This window comes from Tupaia chinensis, unplaced genomic scaffold (assembly GCF_000334495.1).
Source record: "Tupaia chinensis unplaced genomic scaffold, TupChi_1.0 Scaffold143795_1, whole genome shotgun sequence".
Classification (NCBI taxonomy): domain Eukaryota; kingdom Metazoa; phylum Chordata; class Mammalia; order Scandentia; family Tupaiidae; genus Tupaia; species Tupaia belangeri.
In genome coordinates, this window is record NW_006203645.1 from 238,278 (window position 1) to 261,515 (window position 23,238).

At 37.9% G+C, this 23,238-nt stretch overlaps 1 protein-coding gene across 4 annotated transcripts in view; it reads left to right on the top strand.

Moving 5' to 3' along the window:
- The window catches only part of TEX10 (testis expressed 10), a 48,440-nt gene that overhangs the window by 696 nt on the left and 24,506 nt on the right, over positions 1-23,238 (top strand). For 3 of the 4 annotated variants that reach the window (XR_003547284.1, XM_006165046.3, XM_014582765.2), the window contains exons 2-8: positions 3,475-3,663; positions 5,381-6,093; positions 6,492-6,735; positions 8,977-9,089; positions 15,665-15,903; positions 16,590-16,725; positions 17,917-18,092. Coding sequence is in view for 3 of the 4 variants with exons in the window: in XM_006165046.3 (XP_006165108.1) it covers positions 3,484-3,663; positions 5,381-6,093; positions 6,492-6,735; positions 8,977-9,089; positions 15,665-15,903; positions 16,590-16,725; positions 17,917-18,092 (1,801 nt within the window). In the remaining variant the exon portion in view is untranslated. Of the gene's footprint in view, positions 1-3,474; positions 3,664-5,380; positions 6,094-6,491; positions 6,736-8,976; positions 9,090-15,664; positions 15,904-16,589; positions 16,726-17,916; positions 18,093-23,238 lie in introns of those variants that run through there. The other variant, XM_027766931.1, reaches the window with a different exon arrangement.

The window sequence follows — 23,238 nt, forward strand, 5'->3', positions numbered from 1 at the left end:
AGAGCGGCCGTCCCCTGGCTGCTCAGGCGTGCACAGGTCTGCCGTCTGCACCGCTCGGAGCCGGACACTCCGTCCCTCCAGCCGCTCCCGCCTGGGGCATGTTCTAGCAGCGCCTCTGATTGGCCCCTCGGTGGAGTTTGGAGGAGCCCGAGGGTAAGGGGTGGGAGAGGAAATGATCGGAGGCCGAGTGCGGTGTGCCGCCTCGGTTTTTTACATTTTTCTTTTGGTGAGGGGAACAAGTTGAAAATGAGCGAGAGTAATGAGGTGGCCAGCAAAGTAGCTGGAATTGGGTACCATTAAAATCCTAATACTCTAGGATCTGCCATTTGTTGGAAGTAGAAAAAAATCTGCAGTAGGAATTTGTGAAAAATCAGTTCTAAAAATTTGGGGCTCACCTGCCTAAGAGGACCCGTGATGTGAGAGGTCCGCCCCTGAGGCTGTAACTAGCTGCCATCAAAGTGGCTTAGTAGGACTACTTGATTTGCTGTGCTATGAAAGTCTTGAAGTGAAAATAAAAAAATTGGTACTAGAACTTTCAGAGATCTTAGTATAAAAATATTCTCCGTGTACCTTTAAAGTAATCTTTGCAGTTTCAAAAGTCAAAGAAGGACAATCAGCCTTCTTTATTTTCCTATCAGGAGAACCTGAGTGATGGATAGCATGCCCTTATCTCAACAGTAGACTGAATTTGGGAGACCAGTCAGGTAGCTAGCTACAAAGTGCTTGCTTAATTAAAAAAAACATTTTTGTTTTGTAAGTCCCCTGTGAGTATTGGGGACTTCTTTTTTAGCGTTATTTTCTTGCCCTTTTTTTTTTTTATTTTTTTTATTAAGACTGGGATAACTGTTGTGGGTGAGATGAAAACTTGTTATTGGAATGTGAATAACATAGACAAATATCTTGCCACACAGTCTTCCAGTCTCCACATTAATTCCAGTATGTATAACAAAACTGGTTTTGCAGAACTCAGTCCTGTGAATGAATTCCTCTTCAGTTGCTTAATAGAAGACTGACTTAGAAATCTGAGACACAAGGTTAAAGTGGGTTTAGTACCACCTCACATAGTTTTGTGAGGATTGAATGCTAATGTATGTAATGCATCCTGTATTGTTCTCAGTAGCTACTGGATATGAGACTTTAAAAGCACTTGTATGTGTGTGCTTATAGCATACTTATTTAACAGTGTGCCAGGCATAGTTCTAAGTGTTTTGCAAGTCTGAACTAAGTTACTCCTTATTTAACCTCATATCATCTGCACATGGTAGATACTGTTCTTATTTTGTAGATAGAAATTGAGGCACAGTGGTTCAATACAGATAAAAAGATACACCCTGGATGAGAACCTAATCAGTCTGATTCTACCAGACTCAGCTGATAGCATGTATAACTAAATGTTAGTTCATGGAGATCTAACGTAATAAAACCTAGCAATCAAGTGAATCTGGATATTGTGTTATAGCCCATTGGTGTCTGTATTCCTTGAGCTTGAGGCTGGTACTTAAGCTGCTCAGTCCTACACCATTTTATTAAACTTGGCAATAACGCAACCTTTTATTCAGTTTTTTTGGGGGGGGTATTCCCATGCGTAGCAACAGTTGTGACATTTTATAGTTAGTCATAGGATAATTCTGATAGACCAGGAAAAGTTTTACTTATTCCAGAGGTACTTACCTACTCAAGTAGGTGTATTTCATTAATTTTGCAGCATGTGGAAGACTTCAGAAGGCATTGAGCTGTATAGTTTAAGGAGGGAAGAGTTTAGTTTGTGGGAATATAAAGCTAGAGAGGATGAATGGGGCCACCTTAGGAAAGACCTAATAACATGTCATGCTGAGGAGTTTTTACTGTGCAGGAGGAGAAGGAACAATTCAGAGCTTGGTGACATTGTTTAGACAGAACTCTCGTGACTGGCCAGTGGACTGGAGTAGACACTGGAGATAAGGAACTATCATGATGTATTTTTCTGTTTTGTTCTTTTTCTCTTTTTTTGTTTCAAAGAATTATTTTATTTAACTTTATTTACCTATTTATTTAATTTGACTAGAGAGGACAGAGAGAGAAAGTGAGAAAGCAATCTGCCAGGTCCAGGACTCGAACCATGGTCAGCCATGTGGGAGTCCAGCACCACCACACCACTTGATGGCCCCTTTTCCTCTTTTTAAATGCAAAAATGTGTCATGATTTTTCCAGTGACCCAATCTTTCAGGGACCTATTGAGTAGTCTGTTGAAATAAAAGACTTGAAAGTAGTGGCCAGGGAAATGTGTAGGTAGTACAGATCAAAGGTTTTGTTTTTAATTAGGAAGATTTAGATGTTAGTTGAAAGAATGTGAAGTAGAGAGAGGAGGTACAAGATGGATGGTGTAGTTATGCCTGAGTTACTTGTAAAAGTGGTCTAGCTGGTCTTTGATTATTAGCCTCCTGTTACAGTGTATTTCCTTTTTGTTTTTCCTCCAAGCCACTGGCTCCAGGATACGAACCATAGAGTTGGTCCTGTGAGATCTAGCTCCCTTAATCTCTGTGCCACCTGGCTGGTTCACATTATATTTCCTTTTAAGCTGCTTTTTATCTCCCTCCACTGCTGTACTTGGATCATGTCTAGTCTGAACTTTCACTAGTGTTCAAATTGTCTATACCTGACTTATCCCCTACTCCTAATGTTTACCTTGTGTTTCCTTGCTCACATGACATGCCCATCGCCCTCCTGGCCACTTGCCTAAATCTTACCCACTGTTAAGCACTTAGGTTGAAGAACCTTTTTCTAAACACTGTAGGCTGCATCAATTAATAGTGGTTTTCAAACTTTGTTTTGCTAGACTTTCCTCAGGCCACTAGGCCAGGAGCTTCCCAGCAGATGCAAATTGTATCTCCAGCAAGTATGTGTTACTCTCCTCCATACAAAGAAGGAAAAGATAAATCTCAAGTTTCCATGTAGCACATTGCTTAACAAAAGGCTTCCATGGCTCAAAAACCTTGGAAAACCAGTGATAAGACTTGCCTTACTGCTAATGACTTCCCTTGATGATATCTGTTGACTTAAAGGGACTTTTTTGTACTTGGTAGCAATAGTTTTCATTTAGTAATTTGATCCTTTGGCATATTCACGGTTGATTTAAGTTTAAAATAAACATTAGAGCGATGTAAATGTTGGAAATACTTTTTAAGATTCTTTTATCATTGGGACCAGCAGATGGCATAATGGTTACATCACTGGACTCCTATGTAGTCTACCTTGGTTTGCATCCTGGACCTGGTGGCTCAAAACTCAGGTCAGGCATGTGTGCCCAAGATTCCAAGAGGAGACTAGAGAAGAAGGGATTGTGGCATGGCCATTCCCCCTGGGGGGGGGGTGATTTCTCGCCATCTCTTTCTGTCTCTGGTGGATGTGCCCTATTGCAAAAGCTATCTCTCTTCAGTATTCTTTTATCATTTACCTTTGTCTTTAGCCATTATTTTAAAATTCTTTTTGTTGTAGCACTCGAAAATGACCAAAAAGAGAAAACGCCAAGATGATTTTCAAAAAGTAAAACTGAAAGTTGGTAAAAAGAAGCCCAAGTTAGAAAATGCTACTGCTACAAACTTTAAAACAAAGACTATTCATCTACCTGAGCAACTCAAAGAAGATGGAGCACTTCCAACAAATAATAGAAAACTTAACATAAAGGTATATCATAAATATTGTTTTAACAAAAATATGAGTTTCTTTGAAATTACGTGGAGTGTTAAGTTTTTGTGAAGTGTTGTATTAACTCTTAGTGTGAATTGTCTGTCTAGAGTCTTAAGGTTAATAACATGGTGTTTGGAGTTCGTATGTTTACCTATATCTGATCTTGCCATTGCCTCTTTCCCACTCTTTTCAGAAAGGTTTGCTAAACTAGACCCACAGTGATTTCTTTTTAGTATGCTTGTTTGATGACTTAATATCATCTGGAAATAATTTTATGTTTAGCTTCTCAGTGTATCTGTTGTGTCAAGTTTTTGATGAATAATTTTCTAGCTATTATAAATAGCTGATTAAGATAAAATCTAGCTTTACTTATTTTTGAACCCATATAGCACATAACTTACAGGTTTATTATAGTAAATAGTTGAAGTCATTTGAAATTTGAGCAGTACTTTTGCTTAAAAATTTTTAACAGCCTTATAGAGACATAATGTATACATAATCAGAATCACTTATTCAGATTTCCAGTTCAGTGCTTTTAGTATATTTACAGTTAGGCTACTTCATCATAATCTAACTTTTGAACATTTTTATCACTCTAGAAAAACTCCTATACCAGTTGGAGTTTATTCCCCATTCCTTTTTCCCAGCCCTAGGCAACCACTAATCAACTTTCTGTCTCTATAGATTTGCTTTTCTGGACATTGCATATAAATGGAATCATATAATACAAGGTCTGTCACTTAGCATAATTTTTTTCTTTTTTCTTTTTTTTTTTCATGAGAGCATGCGTGTAGGAGAGACAGAGCCACAGCTAACTTACAGAAACAAGACACGCTCAACAGCTATCCCCTTCCCCTAGTCTCCAGCTAGTCAGGGTCTTGGGGACATGAGCACTAGTGCCAGGTCTATATCAGTTCAACCTGAAGTTGGTGGTTATGTGGCTTCCAGCACTGCAGATCAGTATTCTGCTGTGCCACTGAGGCTGTGCCAAAGCATAATGTTTTTGAGGTTCATTCATATGGTAGCATGTATCAGAGCAGTACTGTTTTCCTTTGTATTGTTATATAGTATCCCACTGCATGTCACATTTTGTTGATCCCTCATCAGTTGATGGACATTTGGTTTATTTCCACTTTTTGGCTCTTATGAATTATGCTGTTGTAAACATCTGTGTACAAATCTTTAGAAAGATGTACATTTTCAGTTTTTCTTACTAAGTTCCGAAGGTTGAATAATACTAAAAAGGTGTATGAAGTTATGTTCTTTTCAAGGTTTTGTAAATTATTACACAGACAAAATTGTCAGCTAGTGTATTCTCCAAAAACTCTGTGAAAGACTATTTAAAGTAGGCAGAGATAACCTGTTAATGCATCTGCTATGATGTTTATTCCATAATAGGTCTTCAGTAAACAGGTGGTGATGACTGCTGTCACTTTAAATGATAGGATGCTTATGTCTGCATGCTGGTTAATAGAAAAGTGAGAAAATTCTAGTGGAAAATTATGTAATCTTTGTGTTAAACTAAAGTATTTTAAAGCTAAAACTATATTTCTGATCTTAAAAGCTAAGTAACATTTTAAAAGGAAATTTACTGAAACAATTTCCCCAAGGGGTATGAATTTATTAGTTTTAGTTATGTTGATTTGAAAATGATATAGTGTGTGTGTGTGTATATGTATGTAAGTATACACCTAAAATCTATCTTTATTTATAGGACTTGCTGTCACAGATGCATCACTACAATGCTGGGGTTAAACAAAGTGCTCTTCTTGGACTTAAAGATCTTTTGTCTCAATACCCATTTATAATTGATGCACACCTTTCAAACATATTAAGTGAAGTGACTGCTGTGTTTACAGATAAAGATGCTAATGTACGATTAGCAGCAGTTCAACTTCTTCAATTCCTGGCCCCCAAAATACGAGCTGAACAAATTTCTCCATTTTTTCCTTTGGTAAGTGCCCATCTCTCTAGTGCCATGACTCACATTACTGAAGGAATTCAGGAGGACTCTTTAAAAGTTTTGGACATTTTGCTGGAACAGTACCCAGCTCTGATTACTGGCCGTAGCAGTATATTGCTTAAGAATTTTGTAGAACTTATTTCTCATCAGCAGCTGTCCAAAGGACTGCTAAATAGAGACAGATCCCAGTCTTGGATACTTTCTGTAAATCCTAATCGGAGACTCACTTCTCAGCAATGGAGGCTGAAAGTCTTAGTGAGACTCAGTAAATTCCTTCAGGCCTTGGCAGATGGATCCAGTAGGTTGAGAGAAAGTGAAGGACTTCAGGAACAAAAAGAAAATCCCCATGCCACTAGCAACTCCATTTTTATCAACTGGAAGGAACATGCCAACGACCAGCAACACATCCAGGTTTATGAAAATGGGGGTTCACAGCCAAATGTCAGTTCACAGTTCAGGCTACGGTAAGAAGGATTTCAGTTATGTCCACGCTCAGTTTTCCTATATTGAATTATAACTACTGACCATTGATGACTAATGGTGGGAAGACATGCAGTTGTCTTTCATAGTTTTCATGTAGTTATTCATGATTTAATTTGATTTACTGATGGGAGGAGCCGTTTGAAAGAATATTATATTAACTTATTCATTTCTGGTAAAGCCTAATGAAAAGTAAAACTTGATAATTTCTGTTGGCTTTGTCATCTTAGAATTTTATATTTCTTACTAGCGTTGATCAATGTAATTGTCAGTATTTGGTGCTTCACTTTACTGGCACTTTAAGATTTAAGTTAAATGAGGGATAATACAAATTTTTTAATCATTAATTTTCTCTTTTTAAATTCTTACTGTTCTTTATTAGGTACCTGGTTGGAGGACTAGGCAATGTGGATGATGGCCTATCATCTACTGAAAACCTAAAAGGATTTATTGAGATAATAATTCCGTTGCTAATTGAATGCTGGATTGAAGCTGTGCCTCCACAACTAGCTGCTTCTGTTGGAAAATGCATAGAACGAGAACCTCTACAGGTTATGCAGCAAGTTCTTAATATTATTTCTCTCCTGTGGAAACTCTCTAAACAGCATGATGAAACTCATAAATTGGTGAGAACTAATGGATTCTTTATTTTCTTACTAATACCTTTGTCATAAATGGGAAAGTTAGAAATCGGCTTATTACTGTTAATTGGTTATGTAGTTCCTAAAAATACTCAGGGTTTAACTGTAAACTTATTTCTTTTGAACAAAACTGTAAGTTACAATAGTTTTGTGAGGTTGTTATTATTTATTTATTTTAATTTGACCAGAGAGGGTCAGAGTGAGAGAGAGAGAGAAAGTGAGAAAGCAAACCGCCAGGCTCTGGACTCGAGCCACGGTCGGCCATGTGGGAGTCCAGCGCTCCTAACCACACCAGCACCACCTGCCAGCCCACTATTTGTGAAAATCCTAATGTTGAAATAAAAGGCATAACTCAGTATGCTTGCTTCCATTAAAAAAAAATTATTTAATTTTACTTATTCAGTCATTTATTTTAATTTGACCAGAGAGACACAGAGAAAGAGGGGGAAAGTGCAAAAGCAAACCATCATATTCGAACCTTGGTTGGCCATGTGGGAGTGTCTAGCGGCTTATCCACCAGGCCACCTGCTGGCTCCTCCATTTGTTTTAATTAGGTGTAATTCACATAGTGCTGTCTCATTGCTGTTATTTTTGTCCCATGAGGATTAGAATTTGTAGTCAAACACTGATGCATTCATGGTTTTGAAGCATTTATTCAAAGATTTACAGGGCATCTATAAATGTGGGGCCTTAATTAAAATATAAAATTCAGTGCTGGACTATATTTATTTATTTATTTTTAAAGAATTATTTTATTCATTGTCATTATTTTGTTTTATTTTTTTGAAATTGACCAGAGGACAGAGAGAGAGAGAGAGAGAGAAGGTAAGAAAGCAAGCTGCCAGGTCCAGGACTCAAACTATGGTTGGCCATGTGGGTGTTTGGCACCCTCAAGCTGCCTTGCAGAACATTTTTTTTTTTTATTGGAGAGATTTTTGCTATAGGAGGGCACGTGTGCTCTCCAGAGAGACAGAAAGCGAGAAATCATCCCCTGGAGGGGTTGCCACTCCACAGTCCCTTCTCCACTCTCTTGGGATCTTGGGCATGCACGTGCATGTGCCCGATGTGAACTTCAAGCTGCTGGGTCTGGGTCTTGAACCAAGGTCAGCGATATAACCTTTATGCCATCTGTTGGTCCAATCCTTTTAGAACTCTTAAAGAGATGTTAGATATACTTTTATGTGGAATCCGGAACTTAGGCAGAAGTGTTCCAAAGACTGCTGCTCTCTGGGTAAATCCAAACATTATAGGTCAAGAAGACGAGAATAACCTCAGAAATATTGAGGAGAAACAACAGTTGAGCTGTAGGGTTACCAGTTATTTTAGCCCTTCAGTTCCTAGACCTTGGAAACCCCACCCCTCAGGCTCTGGCAGAATGTGGTGGTGGGTTATCCTATGTAGGAGGGCTAAAGGGAGGAACAAGGTAGGAGGGATAACTAATCTAGACAGATATTTCAAGTCAGAGGGAATGACAAATTTACGATACTGCTGAAGCATTTTAGGGAACTGTATTGTCTTGTGTAACTGTTATATACCAGGCTGTATTCATGACCTATTTAACTGGTTAAGGGAGCCAGATCCCACATGGCTGACCCTGTGGTTCTCTAGTCTTGGCTCTGGGAGCTCGAGAGACACATCAGGCATGTGTGTGCTCAAAATCCCAATAGGATGGAGAAATGGAGGAGAAAGAATTGTGTTACTAGCCCTCATTGGGTTGGGGGCTGCTTTCATTCTCAGCTCTCTTTGTCTGGTGATGACATGCACAGTCTGGTAAATTTAAAAAAAAGTAAAAAAAAAAAAAAAAAAAAAAAGAGAAAAAGAAATAGTTAAATACTTCTGGTGAGAAATAATGGAATGGTTGGGGAATAGACTTAATGGTACAAATAGAACACCAAGTAAGACTTTTCTCATGTATTTTACAAACATTGCAGTAATGATTAAAATTTGCGATTTCTTAAATCTCATTTACTCTCCTTTTTCTCTCTTAAATAGCAGATAAAATAAAACTGAAAATAATTCTTAGGCATTCAAGGATCTGTGGATGAAAATTGGATGCCCTAACAGTTCATTCTTGTTTTATAATTAATTTACATATTGTCACTAGAAGATGTATTATAACAGGACTTTTATAGTTGAATATTGACAAGTTGTCAAATTTTTGCTTAGTTTTATTGTTTTTTTTTTTACATTATTTTCATCTTGAAGATTCTTTGTTTATTTTAATAGGAATCATGGCTTCGAAAGAATTACCTTATTGACTTCAAACACCATTTTATGAGTCGTTTTCCATATGCCTTAAAAGAAATAACCAAGCACAGAAGGAAAGAGGCGAATAAAAGGTATTGTGATTATTTTCCCCTGTGTACTCTTAAAAAGCTATTTAACCTAGAAATTATCAGAAAACAATTAGCCCTTGATCTGCAACTTTCTATACTGTGAGGTGTTTATATATAGATTTTATGCAAATAAAAGAAGTAGTAGTAGTATGGCTCATCTTGAACAGGTACCTTGGAAACAATAGTTTTAAAATTTTTGTTACATTTGTAAATTGGGTGTTTTATGTTAGATGAGTATATTAAATTATATACATCTGATTTTATTTTTGGGGGGGAATATTTTGCTATAGGGCATGTGTGGTCATGGAGAAGAAAAGAGAGACATAAACAAGAAATCACCCCTGGGGGTGATCCCTTCTCCAGTCTCTTCCTGGTATTTTGGGCATGCACACATATTTGCCTGGTGTGAGTTTTAAGCCACCGGGTCCAGGACTTGAACCGCAGAAGTCCAGCAACGTTACCATTACGTCATCTGCTGGTCTGTATACATATGAATTTTTAAAAAGATTTATTTATTTAATTTTATTTGTTGTTGTTTTTTTTGAATGTGACCAGAGAGAGACAGAGAGAGAAAGGGAAACTGAGAAAGCAAGCTGCCAGGTCAAGGACTTGAACTGCAGTCCGCCATGTGGGAATCTAGCACCCTTAACCACCATTCCAGCATGGTGGTTAATATGAATTTAATTTAAGTGTTGCTGAAGTGGTGGTTTATTTGGAAGAGGCCCTATGTAATGAATTTCTTTCTTTCTTATTATCTTTTTTTAAAAAAGATTTATTTATTTATTTATTTATTTATTTATTCATTCATTCATTTTAATTAAAGCCATGGCACAGTGCAGATGATGTAGCTTGGGAGTTAGAAATCCTGATTTTGAGACACAATTTTCCCACCTATCTTATAACAACATTTCTTTCTTTTCTTTTTATTTTTTTTTAAAGAGATTTTCGCTATAGGGCATGTGTGCTCACCGGGTAGATGGAAAGTGAGAAATCGCCCCCGGTAGGGGGTATGGTCTTGCCGCAGTCCCTTCTCTATTCTCCTCTTGGGATTTTGGACACACACACACACACACACACACACACACCTGGCATGTGTGTTTTAAGCCTATAGGTCCAGGACTTGAACTGCAGTCAGCTGTGTGGGAGTCCAGCGACATAACCATTACATCATCTGCTGGTCCCTGTAATGAATTTCTAAGTGAGAGGGTATGTTGAAGGTCATCTAGTTGTGCTCTCATACATGAAGAAACTGATAATAAAACTAATACTGGTATCTTGAAGGAAGAGGGATAGAGAAGAATAAGGTAGAAACAGTAATAAATTAGAAGATGGAATTGAAAAATACAGGCCTCAGGACCAGCAGTTAGTGTAATGGCTATGTCACTGGACTCCCACATAGTCAACCGTGGTTCGAGTCCCCGACCTGGTGGCTTAAACTCAGGCCGGGCGCGTGTGCGTGCGCGCCCAAGATCCCAAGAGAATGGAGGAGAAGGGATTGTGGCGTGGCCATTCCCTCTGGGGGGGTGATTTCTCACTTTCTATCTCTCTCTCTGTGTCTGGTGAGTGCACGCGCCCTATAGCAAAAACCTCTCCCAAAAAAAAAAAAAAATACAAGCCTGGAAATTATATGAAAATGTTTACTTAGAGTGAGAAAAAATAAATGTGAGAACAAGTAATATATTAAAATTTGACAGGCAGGTACAAGCTATGATAGCAAACCAAATGAGCAGACAACTTGCAAGAAATCTTAGTCTGTCACAAGATTCTTAAATGTATCAAAGGGAACATCCTAGCAAAAGAATCATTCAGATTCTTTGAGCAGCACTCAGAAGATATGCTTAGGAGTGATAAGGCTATTGCACTTGTAGAAGTTGGTTTTATTCATTCACTGAATTTGTTTTGATTTCTTACAATGAGCATAGTGTAATGAATAGACTCAGATGTGTTAACCTATAGCCCTTGTTCTCCTAAGCCATTTCATTCTAACTTGTGTGTGTCACTGTCCAGTAAGGAGACAGAAAGCACAACCATGATATTTAACAGCATTTCATATGAAGAATTGTTAACTAGGCATTGTAAAAAAAAAAAAAAACCAGAATGTTAAGAAATTTCTATCTCGAGAAAAGGAAGAACATAGAATAGAAAGGACGAAGCTTGGAGGAAGAGAGCTAAAATTCTGAAAAGCAGATACTGCTCAGCTTACAGGACCGAGGACTCTGCAAAATGGGTGTTCTAGGTAGCTGATGCCGATGTTTGTAAGGGCTGTGGTGATAGAATAGGCCCCAGAGAAACATAATGCTACAGAGATTAAATACTTAAGGAGACTAAAATAAAAAAGGAAACTGACTTGCATTTTCACCTAGCAGAAACCTTGGCTTTCTTATCATTACATTGAAGAGAAATATCTGTAAAGGCTAAAAGAAAAGAGCATCTGGAATAGAATAAAAAAGTACTCCATAGTAAAAAGATTTGTTGGATGTATTGTTACGGAAATTTTTCCTAATTATTGATAGTTTAAATACTTGACAGTGAAGTCCTTAAGGATTATTACTTTGGGAGAACCTTATGATAAAAGAACAGAACCAATTAGGCTGGAGTAAGAACTTAATTGGATTTTTAATGCTTTATTTACTTTTTTATGATTTATACATTTAAATCGCTATACATCATTTAGATTGTAAAGAGACTTTACCCAGCATGATATATATCTCAGTCCAGCCCATTTCAGAATACTATACATGTCCTCATCAACAGATAATAAACCATACCTGTGTCCCACGCGTCTTACCTATTTTTTTCCCCAAATTTCCTTTCCTACACTCTTAATTGGATTTTTAATAAAAAGATTATTTAGTTTTACTTTTTTTTTTTTTAAATTGATTAGAGATAGAGGGAAGGAGAGGGAGGGAGAGAGAAAGTGAGAAAGCAAGTTGCCAGGCCCGGGACCTGAACCTCAGTCTGCCATGTGGGAGTCTAGTGCCTTAACTACCATGCCACCTGCTGGCCCCTTAATTTGATTTTCTTTAAGCAGATTATTGTTTTTGTGAGATCATTTATTACAGTTAGCTAGTTTACTCTTAGACCATTTATCTAAGGGAGCAGTGTTTTTTTTGTTTTTCGGAGAGATTTTCGCTATAGGGCGCGTGCGCTCGCCAGACAGACAGAGAGAGACAGAGACAGAAAGCGAGAAATCACCCCCCACGGGGGATGGTCACGCCACAATCCCTTCTCCATTCTCCTCTTGGGATCTTGGGCACGCACGCACACACACGCGCCCGGTGTGAGTTTTAAGCCACCAGGTCCGAGACGCGAACTGCGGTCGACTACGTGGGAATCCAGCGACATAGCTATTATGCTAATTAACTGCTGGTTCCCGGGAGCAGTGTGTTTTTGACCCTTAAGGTTTGCCAGGTAATGATTATTTCTATAATTACATCGAGACATTATTTGCTTTTTCATTGTTTTGATTTTGCACTAATGATACAAAAGGAATGGTGTGTAAAATTGTTGGTATCTTAGCATCAAATAAGACAGTGGCACCAAATTGCACTATTAGACATGACAGTTTTCACCACAGAGAGAGGGTGAAGGAAAGTAAGAAAGTAAGCCACCAGGTCCAGGACTTGAACCACGTTTGGCCAGGTGGGAGTCCAGCTCCTTAACAACCTTGCTACCTACTGACCCCCAAATTAATAAGTTTTTTAAAAGTCGTTTATTTAGTTTTATTATTTTCCATTTTGCTATAGGGTACATGTACTCAATCAGAGACAGAGGGAGAGAGAGAGAAAGCTGCTAGGTTTGGGACTTGAACTGCAGTTAACTATGTGGGAGTACAGAGCACCAACCATCATACCACTTGCTGGACCCAAAATTACTAATTTTAAGTCATGACCCTTGAAAACCCATCCTTTGGAAAGTATACATAAAATGTTTTGCTGCATATGAAAAAACTATGGTTATGTAGCCTTGTGTGATTGTTCAGTTTGCACATATTTTCCTGGAATCGAATTGATTTTAACTTGGAAAAAATGACTGTACTAACAATAGTTATTTAGTCTTGGGTATTTGGTAGACATTTTCATAAAAATGAACTGGGTGAACCTATCAATCCAGGAAGACAACTGACATTTGTTACCAATGATAAAATATCATTTAAAAATTATTTTTAAAAATGATTAATTTGGGGCGAGCAGGTAGCAGGTTGTTAGGGAGCTGGACTCTCACCTGGCCAAATGTGGCTTGAGTCCTTTGATTTTTAGACATTTGGTGGTGTATTCACTTCTGGCTAATTAGTTGGAGAAGGTGTCTGCAACTGTAAGCTTGTGTGTTTCCCTTTACTGTGAGGTACATCTGTGTTAATCCCTCTTTGCTGTGTTTTGCAATGTGGTATACACGTAAAGAGGTTTGAGTTTAGATTTGCAAAGAGGAGTTTCTCCCTTTGTGCAGCAGCTTCAGTGGGGGTTGAAGATCTCTATGACCCTAAAAGTATTCCGACATTTGGCTACTGTGCACCTAAGACTGTCTAAATACTCAGTGTGTGGAGGCTGAGAAACAGTGAGAAAGTAAGGTAAAGGAAAAGAAAATAAAAGGGGAAAAGGAAAAAAAAGTCAAAAATAACCTAAAAGGGAGGGATTAAAAACAAACAACAACAAAAAAAACTGCACCAAAGGGACAAGGCACAGTTCAGATGTAGATGGGTTCTGAAATGAGCAAGATATAAAGGAGGCAAGAAAAAGTACTTAAAAATTGAAAACAAAAATTTAAAGAGAGACAGAAGACATCGCCTTAACTGTATAGATTTTTGGATCTGAAAAGAGAGGCTTGGAGCAGAGGGTCTGTAGGTACGCTAGTCCCTGAAAGGGACAGGACTCAGATGTAGGTGGTTTCTGTCTAGGGTTTTGGTTCTGGAAGGAGCCTGGTGTAGGTTTTCAGCTGCTAAGGCCTGGACTCGAACCACAGGCTCAGACTGTGATATGGGAGTCCCAGCGATGAAACCATTTTGCCATCTGCTGGTCCCATGACTCCGTTTCTTTCTCTCTCTCTCTCTTTTTTTTTTTTTTGGATAGGTTTTTGCTATAGGGCGCAAGCGCTCGCCAGAAAGACAGAGAGAGACAGATAGAAAGCGAGAAATCACCCTCCAGGGGAGATGGCCACACCACAATCTCTTCTCTTCATTCTCCTCTCGGGATCTTGGGCACACACACACACGCCCCCGACATGAATTTAAGCCACCGGATCTGGGACTTGAACCACGGTCGACTACGTGGGAGTCCAGCGACATAGCCATTATGCTAACTGCTGGTTCCTTGACTCTGTTTCTTGTGCTTTCTATCTCTTGTGCAGATTGCCACCTAGCTATACAACTGCTGCTTTGTTTATAGTCTGTAACTCTCATTTTTCCTTTTAAGTCCACAGAATCATTCATCTGAAAGAAGTTCACAACCACGTTATTCCTTTTTTACCTACTAATTTTGGTATTCTTGGTCTTTGACTCTATAATCTGGTCCTGCTTCACCTTTCCAGGCTCATTTGTCATATCTAGCCTTGCATTTTATTTCCTTTCTCGTGTATTTTTTGGTTACTCACTGCTCTGTCATTTAATATTGATTAGTTGGAGCTACTAGTGATTTTGGCCATCTTTACATTATTCTAAACCTGGAAGAAACAGGTTCTGCTGTGGAATGTACCATAGTCTGAAATGAGTGTGTTCTAAGTTGCAAATTTTATTTTTATTAAAATACTCTATTGGATGTTTCAAAATCTTCTCTCATGTTTAGAAAGAAATGTGTTTTGTTTGGCTAAAATAAAGTGATTCAAGAAATTGAGCTGTTTCAGGGGCCAGCAGGTGGTGTGGAGGTTAAGGGCTCTGGACTCGCATATGACTGACTGCGGTTCGAGTCCCAGACCTGGCAGCTTGCTTTCTCACTTTTCTTCTCTCTTTCTCTCTGTTCCTCTCTTGTAAAATTAAAATAAGTAAGTAAATAAATAAAGCTAAATAAAATAATTCTTTGGGAAAATTATGCTCTTTCAGACCTCTGCTTACCTAGATAAGTATCCTTATTTTATACTTGAAGAAATTGTGGCCAGGAGAAATAAGTGATTGTTTTAATAAGTAAGATGGCTAATTAGAAGCAGAGCCATCTGGGCCTGGATGGTGGTTTAGCAAAATGTAACACCCTATGATGCTGACCCCAATGGGGAGGTTCTGGATTTGTTTCTTGAGACCTCCATGAGTATGTAGAGCAACATGAGTATCCATGATGTATTTATTGAAAGAGAGAGAGAACATGGACAAGGACAGGTATCTTTGACAGGATTTCACCACACTGATTCTCTGAACCCAGGACTTTCCTATGACTGTGTAGTAGTGCTTTCTTAACCACCCTGATTTCATAATAAATGGTTTATTTACTAAAAACTGTGGCCTAAAACTTGGCTTACATATCTGTCTTCTTGGCAGTTTATTAGTTCTAGAAGGAATTTATTTAAAAGTCCATCCATAGATTGTTTTGAAGAATTCTAAGCAAAGCAAACATGATAGACACTTTATAGATATATGTGTGTTTGTTTGTTTTTAGCATCAAGCATTGCACGATTCTCTCCAATAACATAGATCATCTCTTACTGAATTTAACACTCTCTGATATCATGGTCTCCCTGGCAAATGCCTCAACTTTGCAGAAAGATTCCGGTTGGATAGAAATGATAAGGAAATTTGTTACCAAGACCCTTGAAGATGGCTCTAGGCTGAATAGTAAGCAGCTGAACAGATTGCTGGGTGTATCCTGGAGGCTGATGCAGATACAGCCAAATAGAGGTAGGTACTATAGTAGGCAGTGCTGCTTAGTCCTTTCTGAGAGATGCTCTTACTTATGTTGTTTAGGGTCTAACTTTGAAATAATGTTTCTAAACATTCCATGTAGCCCAGTAAATTACTTTTAAGCCATAAAAGGTTCCTAGCTTGATAGTTTGTAAAGCCCTATTAGCTTGGACATTGCAACAGTTTTGGTACAGAGTTTCTCTTTGTTGGTGGTTAGATAAACTCATGCAAATCAATATATTTCCATCACTTTCTAGTCTAGTTGGACTAGAAATTGAGAGTGTGTGTTTTTGTTTGTTTTATCCATATAGAATGGATCCTGCCTCTTAATCCTGCTTCCAAGTTAAAGTTTAAGTTACCTTTAGTAAGAGTTTTTAGAGTGACTAATTCTTTTCTTTTAAAAACAAAACTCTTCTATTTGGAGCCCATCTAATTAACTTTTCTAATAATCCTGGTTTTTGTCATCCCTAGATTTGTCCCTTAAGAAAATGTATACTGTAATTTATGGTTGATTTTTGTCTTAGTCATGCCACTTGCTGTAAGTGTGGTAGTCATCAGTTTGCAGATAAGATCAGCTTTGCTGTAAGGACAAAGAGAAGTACTTCTATGCATTTAGAAGACTTTGGGACTGTTGAAGAAACATTTTTGATTTATACAGGGAGTTATTTTCTTTCTGTTTTTAGAGGCCACAGAGACTCTCATTAAGGCAGTTTATACATTGTATCAGCAGAGGGGCCTGCTTCTTCCAGTTCGAACTTTGTTACTGAAGTTTTTCAGTAAAATCTATCAGAAAGAAGAATTGAAATCTTACAGATTCAGGTAAAGTTTTGTTATTTTTCCTTTTGCCAAGTTACTTTGTAGCCTATTTTAAATATTTAGAGAAGTCTATAGAATGATACAATTTTGGGGAAAGGTTGCTTATTTTTATCCTGTCTGCTTGCATTACTCCAAAATTTTATGGAAGAGCATACATAATAGTGCCAGTAAACTTTATCCATATGTGAAGTTAAGGCCTCGTTAGGCATGTATTTTCTCTTGTTTACTTATAGCTAAAGATCAACTGGGATAACCTGTAGCAGGCCTCAACCTTTTCTTCCTTTCCGTAAAAATTATAGACGTTGAATCACTAGCACTTAATGACATGTAGGGGCATTTGAGGTAAGAGTGAGAACAGTAGAAGGTGGGAATGTTTCTGGCTTAGTTTGTTGCTGTCAGGTGAGGTAGACAACACACAGTGGAACTAAAAAATTATTTTATATTTTTGAGTTTGGATCTATTTGGGACAGTCGGAAACAGAGGTTTAGTTGGAAGATACAGATCTGGGATACCTGAATGTATGTAGGTAGTTGTTGGAACATATTTTAGAATTACATTAAGTCAAGTTTTTTTGTAAGTTAGTTTCAATGCTCATACTGCTACTGTGAAATAGGTACTGCTCCTCCCATTTTACAGATATGAACAGAAGCTTAGGTTAAGTAAGTTGGCAAGTCTCATCCAGCTGATGTGTAGCAGAGCTGAGACTTAGATTCTTACCTGACAGCAAAGTCCACACCTCACTTACTAAGCTTTCAAGGGACAACAAAAATATTTTCTATTACTCGAACCATTAGAGCTTTGGCAAGTATCCTAAAGAACTAAAATAACACAAGTTCAAAGCTATTTTGTGTGGAGGCAAGTTATATTGAATGCATCGATTTGTTTATATAATATAGTAACACTAGGACAAATAGTTCACAAAGAGTTGAGTAGTGTCTTTTTTTTTTAAGATAAAAATATAATTTAGGTAGTGCTTCAGATTACAAGAACTTTTTAAGTTGATGAGTAAAGCCATGGCAGTAGAGCTGCCAAATAAATAAGGCTGGCATCTTATAGGTACTCAAGTGTTTACATGAATAAATATGGTGGTATTAGTATATAAATAGTCACTTTGTGGTATATTTAAGAATTTTTTGTTTATTTGCCTTGTCTTTGAAAATTGAACTTTATTTTGTTCTTCTTGGTCTTTCTAAGATACCGTAGTAGAGTGTTATCCCGTTGGCTGGCAGGTTTACCATTGCAGCTTGCTCATCTTGGCTCTAGAAACCCTGAGCTCTCAACACAGCTTATTGATATCATTCACACTGCTGCAGCACGAGCAAATAAAGAATTACTAAAAAGTTTACAAGCCACTGCCCTTCGAATCTATGGTAAGAGTTTGTTTAATGATAGAACAGTCATTGGTTTATCCTTATACAAGAAAGAAGGTTTTAAGGGGAGCTTTTTAGGTTTGCCTTTATAAAAGAATTATTTTTATTTAACTTTATTTTAAAAATTTGACCAGAGAGGGACAGAGCGAGAGAAAGAGAGAGAAAGTGAGAAAGCAAGCTACCAGTTCTAGGACTCAAACTGTAGTCAGCCTTGTGGGAATCTAGTGCCCTTAACTACAACATCACCTGCTGGTTCCTTCCCTTCCTTTAGGCTAAAATGGTTCTCCATTGGTTAAGTTACTCAAATAAAACATCAGATAGTTAATTTAGTTTCAGCACTAGTATTTATTAGAATAATTGTAGAAGGTTTAGATTTTTTTGGGGGGGGAGGTTTTCGCTATAGGGCGCGTGTGCTCGCCAGACAGAGAGAGAGAGACATAGAGACAGAAAGTGAGAAATCACCCCCTGGGGGGGATGGCCATGCCGCAATCCCTTCTCCTCTATTCTCCTCTCAGGATCTTGGGCACGCACGCACATGCGCCCGGCGTGAGTTTTAAGTCACCGGGTCCAGGATGCAAACTGCGGTCGACTACGTGGGAGTCCAGCGACATAGCCATTACGCTAACTGCTGGTTCCCAGAAGGTTTAGATTTTTAAGATGTTTATTACATTCTAAATTGTCTTTGAAACTATGATACATGCCATTTAAAAATTTCTTTGAAACTTTGATAGCAAGATAATCTTTAGTACTTATTGAATATTTAGTATGACTTCCATATATTATTATTTATTCCTCTCTAGAATTGACTATTTACTATTTTAAGTGAAAATATTAATAAAAGCATATTGAGATATATATATATTTATACACACAAACACAAAAGTGTTAGAAAATAAATGGAAAATTTGGATTAAAAAATTTATTTTGATGCCAAAATTTTGAAATCCATGTATCGTTTTTTTTTTTTTTTCTTTTTTGGAGAGTTTTTTTTCGGTATAGGGTGCGTGCGCTCGCCAGACAGACAGGGAGAGACATAGAGACAGAAAGCGAGAAATCACCCCCCGGGGGGATGGTCACGCCGCAATCCCTTCTCCTCCATTCTCCTCTTGGGATCTTGGGCACGCACGCACACGCGCCCGGTGTGAGTTTTAAGACACCAGGTCCAGGATGTGAACTGTGGTTTACTATGTGGGAGTCCAGTGACATAGCCATTATGCTAACTGCTGGTCCCCCCCCCTTTTTTTTTTAAATCCATGTATCTTAAAATCCACCATTTTTGTAATGTACATTTCAGTGATCTTAAAATATTTTCCTTATGTATATAATTCTCACCACTATTTCTTTTTAAAGAATTGTTTAGTTTTATTTATCATCATCATTATTACTTTTAAATTTGAAGAGAGAGAGAGAGAGAGAATGAATGAGAAAGCAAGCCACCAGGTTCAGGACTTGAACCATGGTCGAGATTGTGAGTGTCCAGCACCTCAACCAGCGTGGCACCTGCCAGCCCCACCCTCAGCACTATTCTAAAACATTTGCATTACCCTATACCAAAACGCCCTGTGCATGTTAGTAGTCCCTCTTCATTCCTTCCTTTCCTTGGCCCCTGGCAACCTCTAATCTATTACCTGTCTGTATGAGTTTGCTTGTTTTGGACATTTCTTATAGATGCATCATATAATATGGGACCTGTGGTATCTGACTTCTTTTACATACATAATATTTTCAAGGTTCATCCACATTGTAGCAAGTATCAGTACATTATTCTTATTGCTGCGCAGTCATCTATTGTACCAGTATGCCACCTGGATGTATCCATTCATCAGGTGACAAACATTTAAGCAGTTTTATCCTTTTATGGGTTATATTTTTAAATACTTATTTTCTGGGACCAGCAGATGGCATAATGGTTATGTTGCTGGACTCCCACGTAGTTGACCACGGTTCGAGACCCAGCGGCCTAAACTCATACTGGGCACCTGTGTGTGCGTGCCCAAAATCGTAAGAGGAGAATGGAGGAGGAGAGATTGCGGCGTGGCCATCCTCCCTCGGGGTGATTTCTTGCTTTCTGTCTCTCTGTTTCTTCAGTAAACGTACTGGACATAGCAAAAATCTCTCTAAAAACAAAAAATACATATTTTCCAGTATTGCATGTTTGTAGGGTATGTGCGTCTGTCTGTCTGTCTGCTACAAAGCCAACAAGCAGGACTTTTACTATAGATTAGATTGATAACTGTAAATATCACCTTTTAGCAAAGTTGCCTGTTGTTTACTGATGTGCTTTAAGCCTGTTCTTTCTCCCTTCCCTTCCTTTCTCTTCTTTCTTTCTTTCTTTTTTTTAAAGTTTTGCTATAGGGCATTTGCATTCACTGGAGAGAGAAAGAGAGAAAGGGAACATGAAAAATCATCCTTTAGGGAGCATGGTGATGCCACAATCCCTGTTCTGTTCTCCTCTTGGGATTTTGGGCATACACACACTCTTGGTGTGTTTTTTAAATCCCTAGGTCTGGGATTCAAGCCCAGTTTACTATTTAGGATCCATCTACCTTAACCACCATTCCACCTGACTGGACCCTTTTCCTCTTTACCCCTGTTAAAGTTCTCATTTCTAATAGTGCAGTTGGGTACTGTGGAATTATTACAGTGTTAAGTAAATACGTGTTTCAGTAATGATGTTCTTTGTTTTATTTTAGGAAATAACCTAACAAGTTATATACATACTTTACAATAAAAGTTTTTTTTGACCTGTCATTTGATTTTTAATTTATCTTATGTCTTATGATGATATAATTTACAAAGCTATGCTGATAGTGGATCTCCTCTACTTTAATCCTTCTAATAAACTGTTAAATGCACCATTACCAATCACCCACATACAGTTGTTCTTCAGCTTCTATGCATTTTTGAACAATTGCCTAAAGACAGTCCAGAAATATAACTTAGTATGACTTAGATATTAGAGTTCAAATGTAGGGGCCAGCAGGTGGTGTGATCCAGGTGCTGGATTCCCACATAGCTGACCACTGTTCAAGTTGCGAACTTAGTGGCTTGCTTACTCATTCTCCCCTTTTCCCTGTTTCTCTCTGGTCAAAATTGAAGAATAATGATAATAAAACTAAAAAAAAAAATTAAAACTTATTTGTAACTTTATTTACTTACTTATTTTAATTTGACCAGAGAGGGACAGAGTGAGACAGAGGAGGAAAGTGAGAAAACAAGCTGCCAGGTCTGGGACTTGAACTGCAGTCAACCATGTGAGTCCAGCACCCTTAACCACCGTGCCACCTATCGGCCCTTAAAAAAAAAAAAAAAATTTCACATGTAAAATCTAACTTGCTACTAAATCGGCCCTTAAAAAAAAAAAAAAAAAATTCACATGTAAAATCTAACTTGCTACTAAATCTTGTCACGTTGACTTTCTAAAGTATCTGACCTTATAAATCATTTATAAAATATGTGAACTGTTGTATATTCTTTGATAGTATACACAAACCACACTAAAATGTCTTCCAATAAAAGACAGTGTTTTGGATATAGAGGATTCTAATTAGATTGGCATAGTTACAACCACATATGTAAAGTAGACGTCTCTACCTTATCTTCAGCTTTTACTTTTAACAAGTTAAGGAACACAAATGAAAACATAGGTGAGTCTGCTTGGTTTTGAGATGTGAAGGGGTTTCTCCAGCATTTATATATTCGTATAATCAGTTACATATAAGCCTACATAAAAAAACAGTCTACAGTAAGTAGGGTTTGAGATGGCATTCACCATTTTTGTAGGAAGATGAGCATTACTGAGGAATTACTAATTTTATATCTTTAGAAAGGACAAATAGTGATAGCGTTTACTGAACTGAAATTATTGTTAAAATTTTAAAAACCCAGGCTGGCAGGTGGCATGGTGGTTAGGGCAGCTGGATTCCCACATGGCTGACCATGGTTCAAGTCCTTGATCTAGCGACTTGCTTTCTCACTTTCCTTTTCTCTCTCTGTCTCTGGTCAATGTCAAAAAAGAAAAAAGAAAAAGAAAATAATGACAATGAATAAAATAAGAAGAGAAAATCTTAAAAAAAAAAAAATTAAAAACCCAACAATCCTCATTTAACCACAAGCCAGTTTTACTTAAATCATAACTGTCCAACAAAAATATCTTGTCAGCCGGGACCAGCAAGAGGTATGGTTGTTAAAGGCGCTGGACTCCCACATGGCTGACCACAGTTCAAGTCTTGGACCTGGTGGCTTGCTTTCTCACTTTCTCTCTCTGATCAAACTGGAAAATAATAACGATAATAATAATAAGTAAAGTTAAATAATTAAAAAAAAATATCTTGTCAGCTGTTTATAATCTGAGTTTTGGTGTAGGAGATCAGTTAAAATATGGTTTACATCAAAAAGGTGAGACATTTTTGTTTGGTCATAACTAAGGCAGTGGCCATCAATTACTCATTAGTAGCTTTTTTTTTTTTTTTAAAGAATTATTTACTCATATGGTAATATTATTTTTCAGTTTGACTGGAGAGAGACAGAGAGAGAGAGAAAGGGAAAGCAAGAAAGCAAGCCGCCAGGACCAGGACTTGAACTATGGTCAGCCAGTTGGGAGTCTAGCACCCTTAATCACCACACCACCTGCTGGCCCCTCATTAGTAGCTTTTTTGAGATAATTTATCAACTCTGCTCTTTCTGACTTCTTTTTAATGCCAGTGAAGATCATATTTGTTCCAGGGGTGTACTTGCTGAGATTTTCCATGTACTCCATCAGTGTGCCCTCTGCCCAGGTGGTGTCTTTGTTCTTGTTGGCTTCTGTGAAGAGAATCCAGAGGCCTGACCTATTGTCCACCCAGCCACACCATAGAGATTTGGGCTAGTCTTGTGCTCGCCTCCCTTTTCCATGGTGTGGTACTGGGCACAGTACTTCTTTTTTTTTTTAATAATTTATTTAATTTCATCTATTATTATTTTTTAATTTCAACGGAGAGAAAAACAAAGTGAGAAAGCAGACCGCCATGTCCAGGACTCGAATCACAGTCTGTCACGTGGGAATACAGCACCTTTAACCACCACACCACTTGCTGGCCTCTGCGCACACTTCTGAACAAAATCTTCTTGCCTTTCTCAACATCACCCTTTTTTTTCCCATTTGACC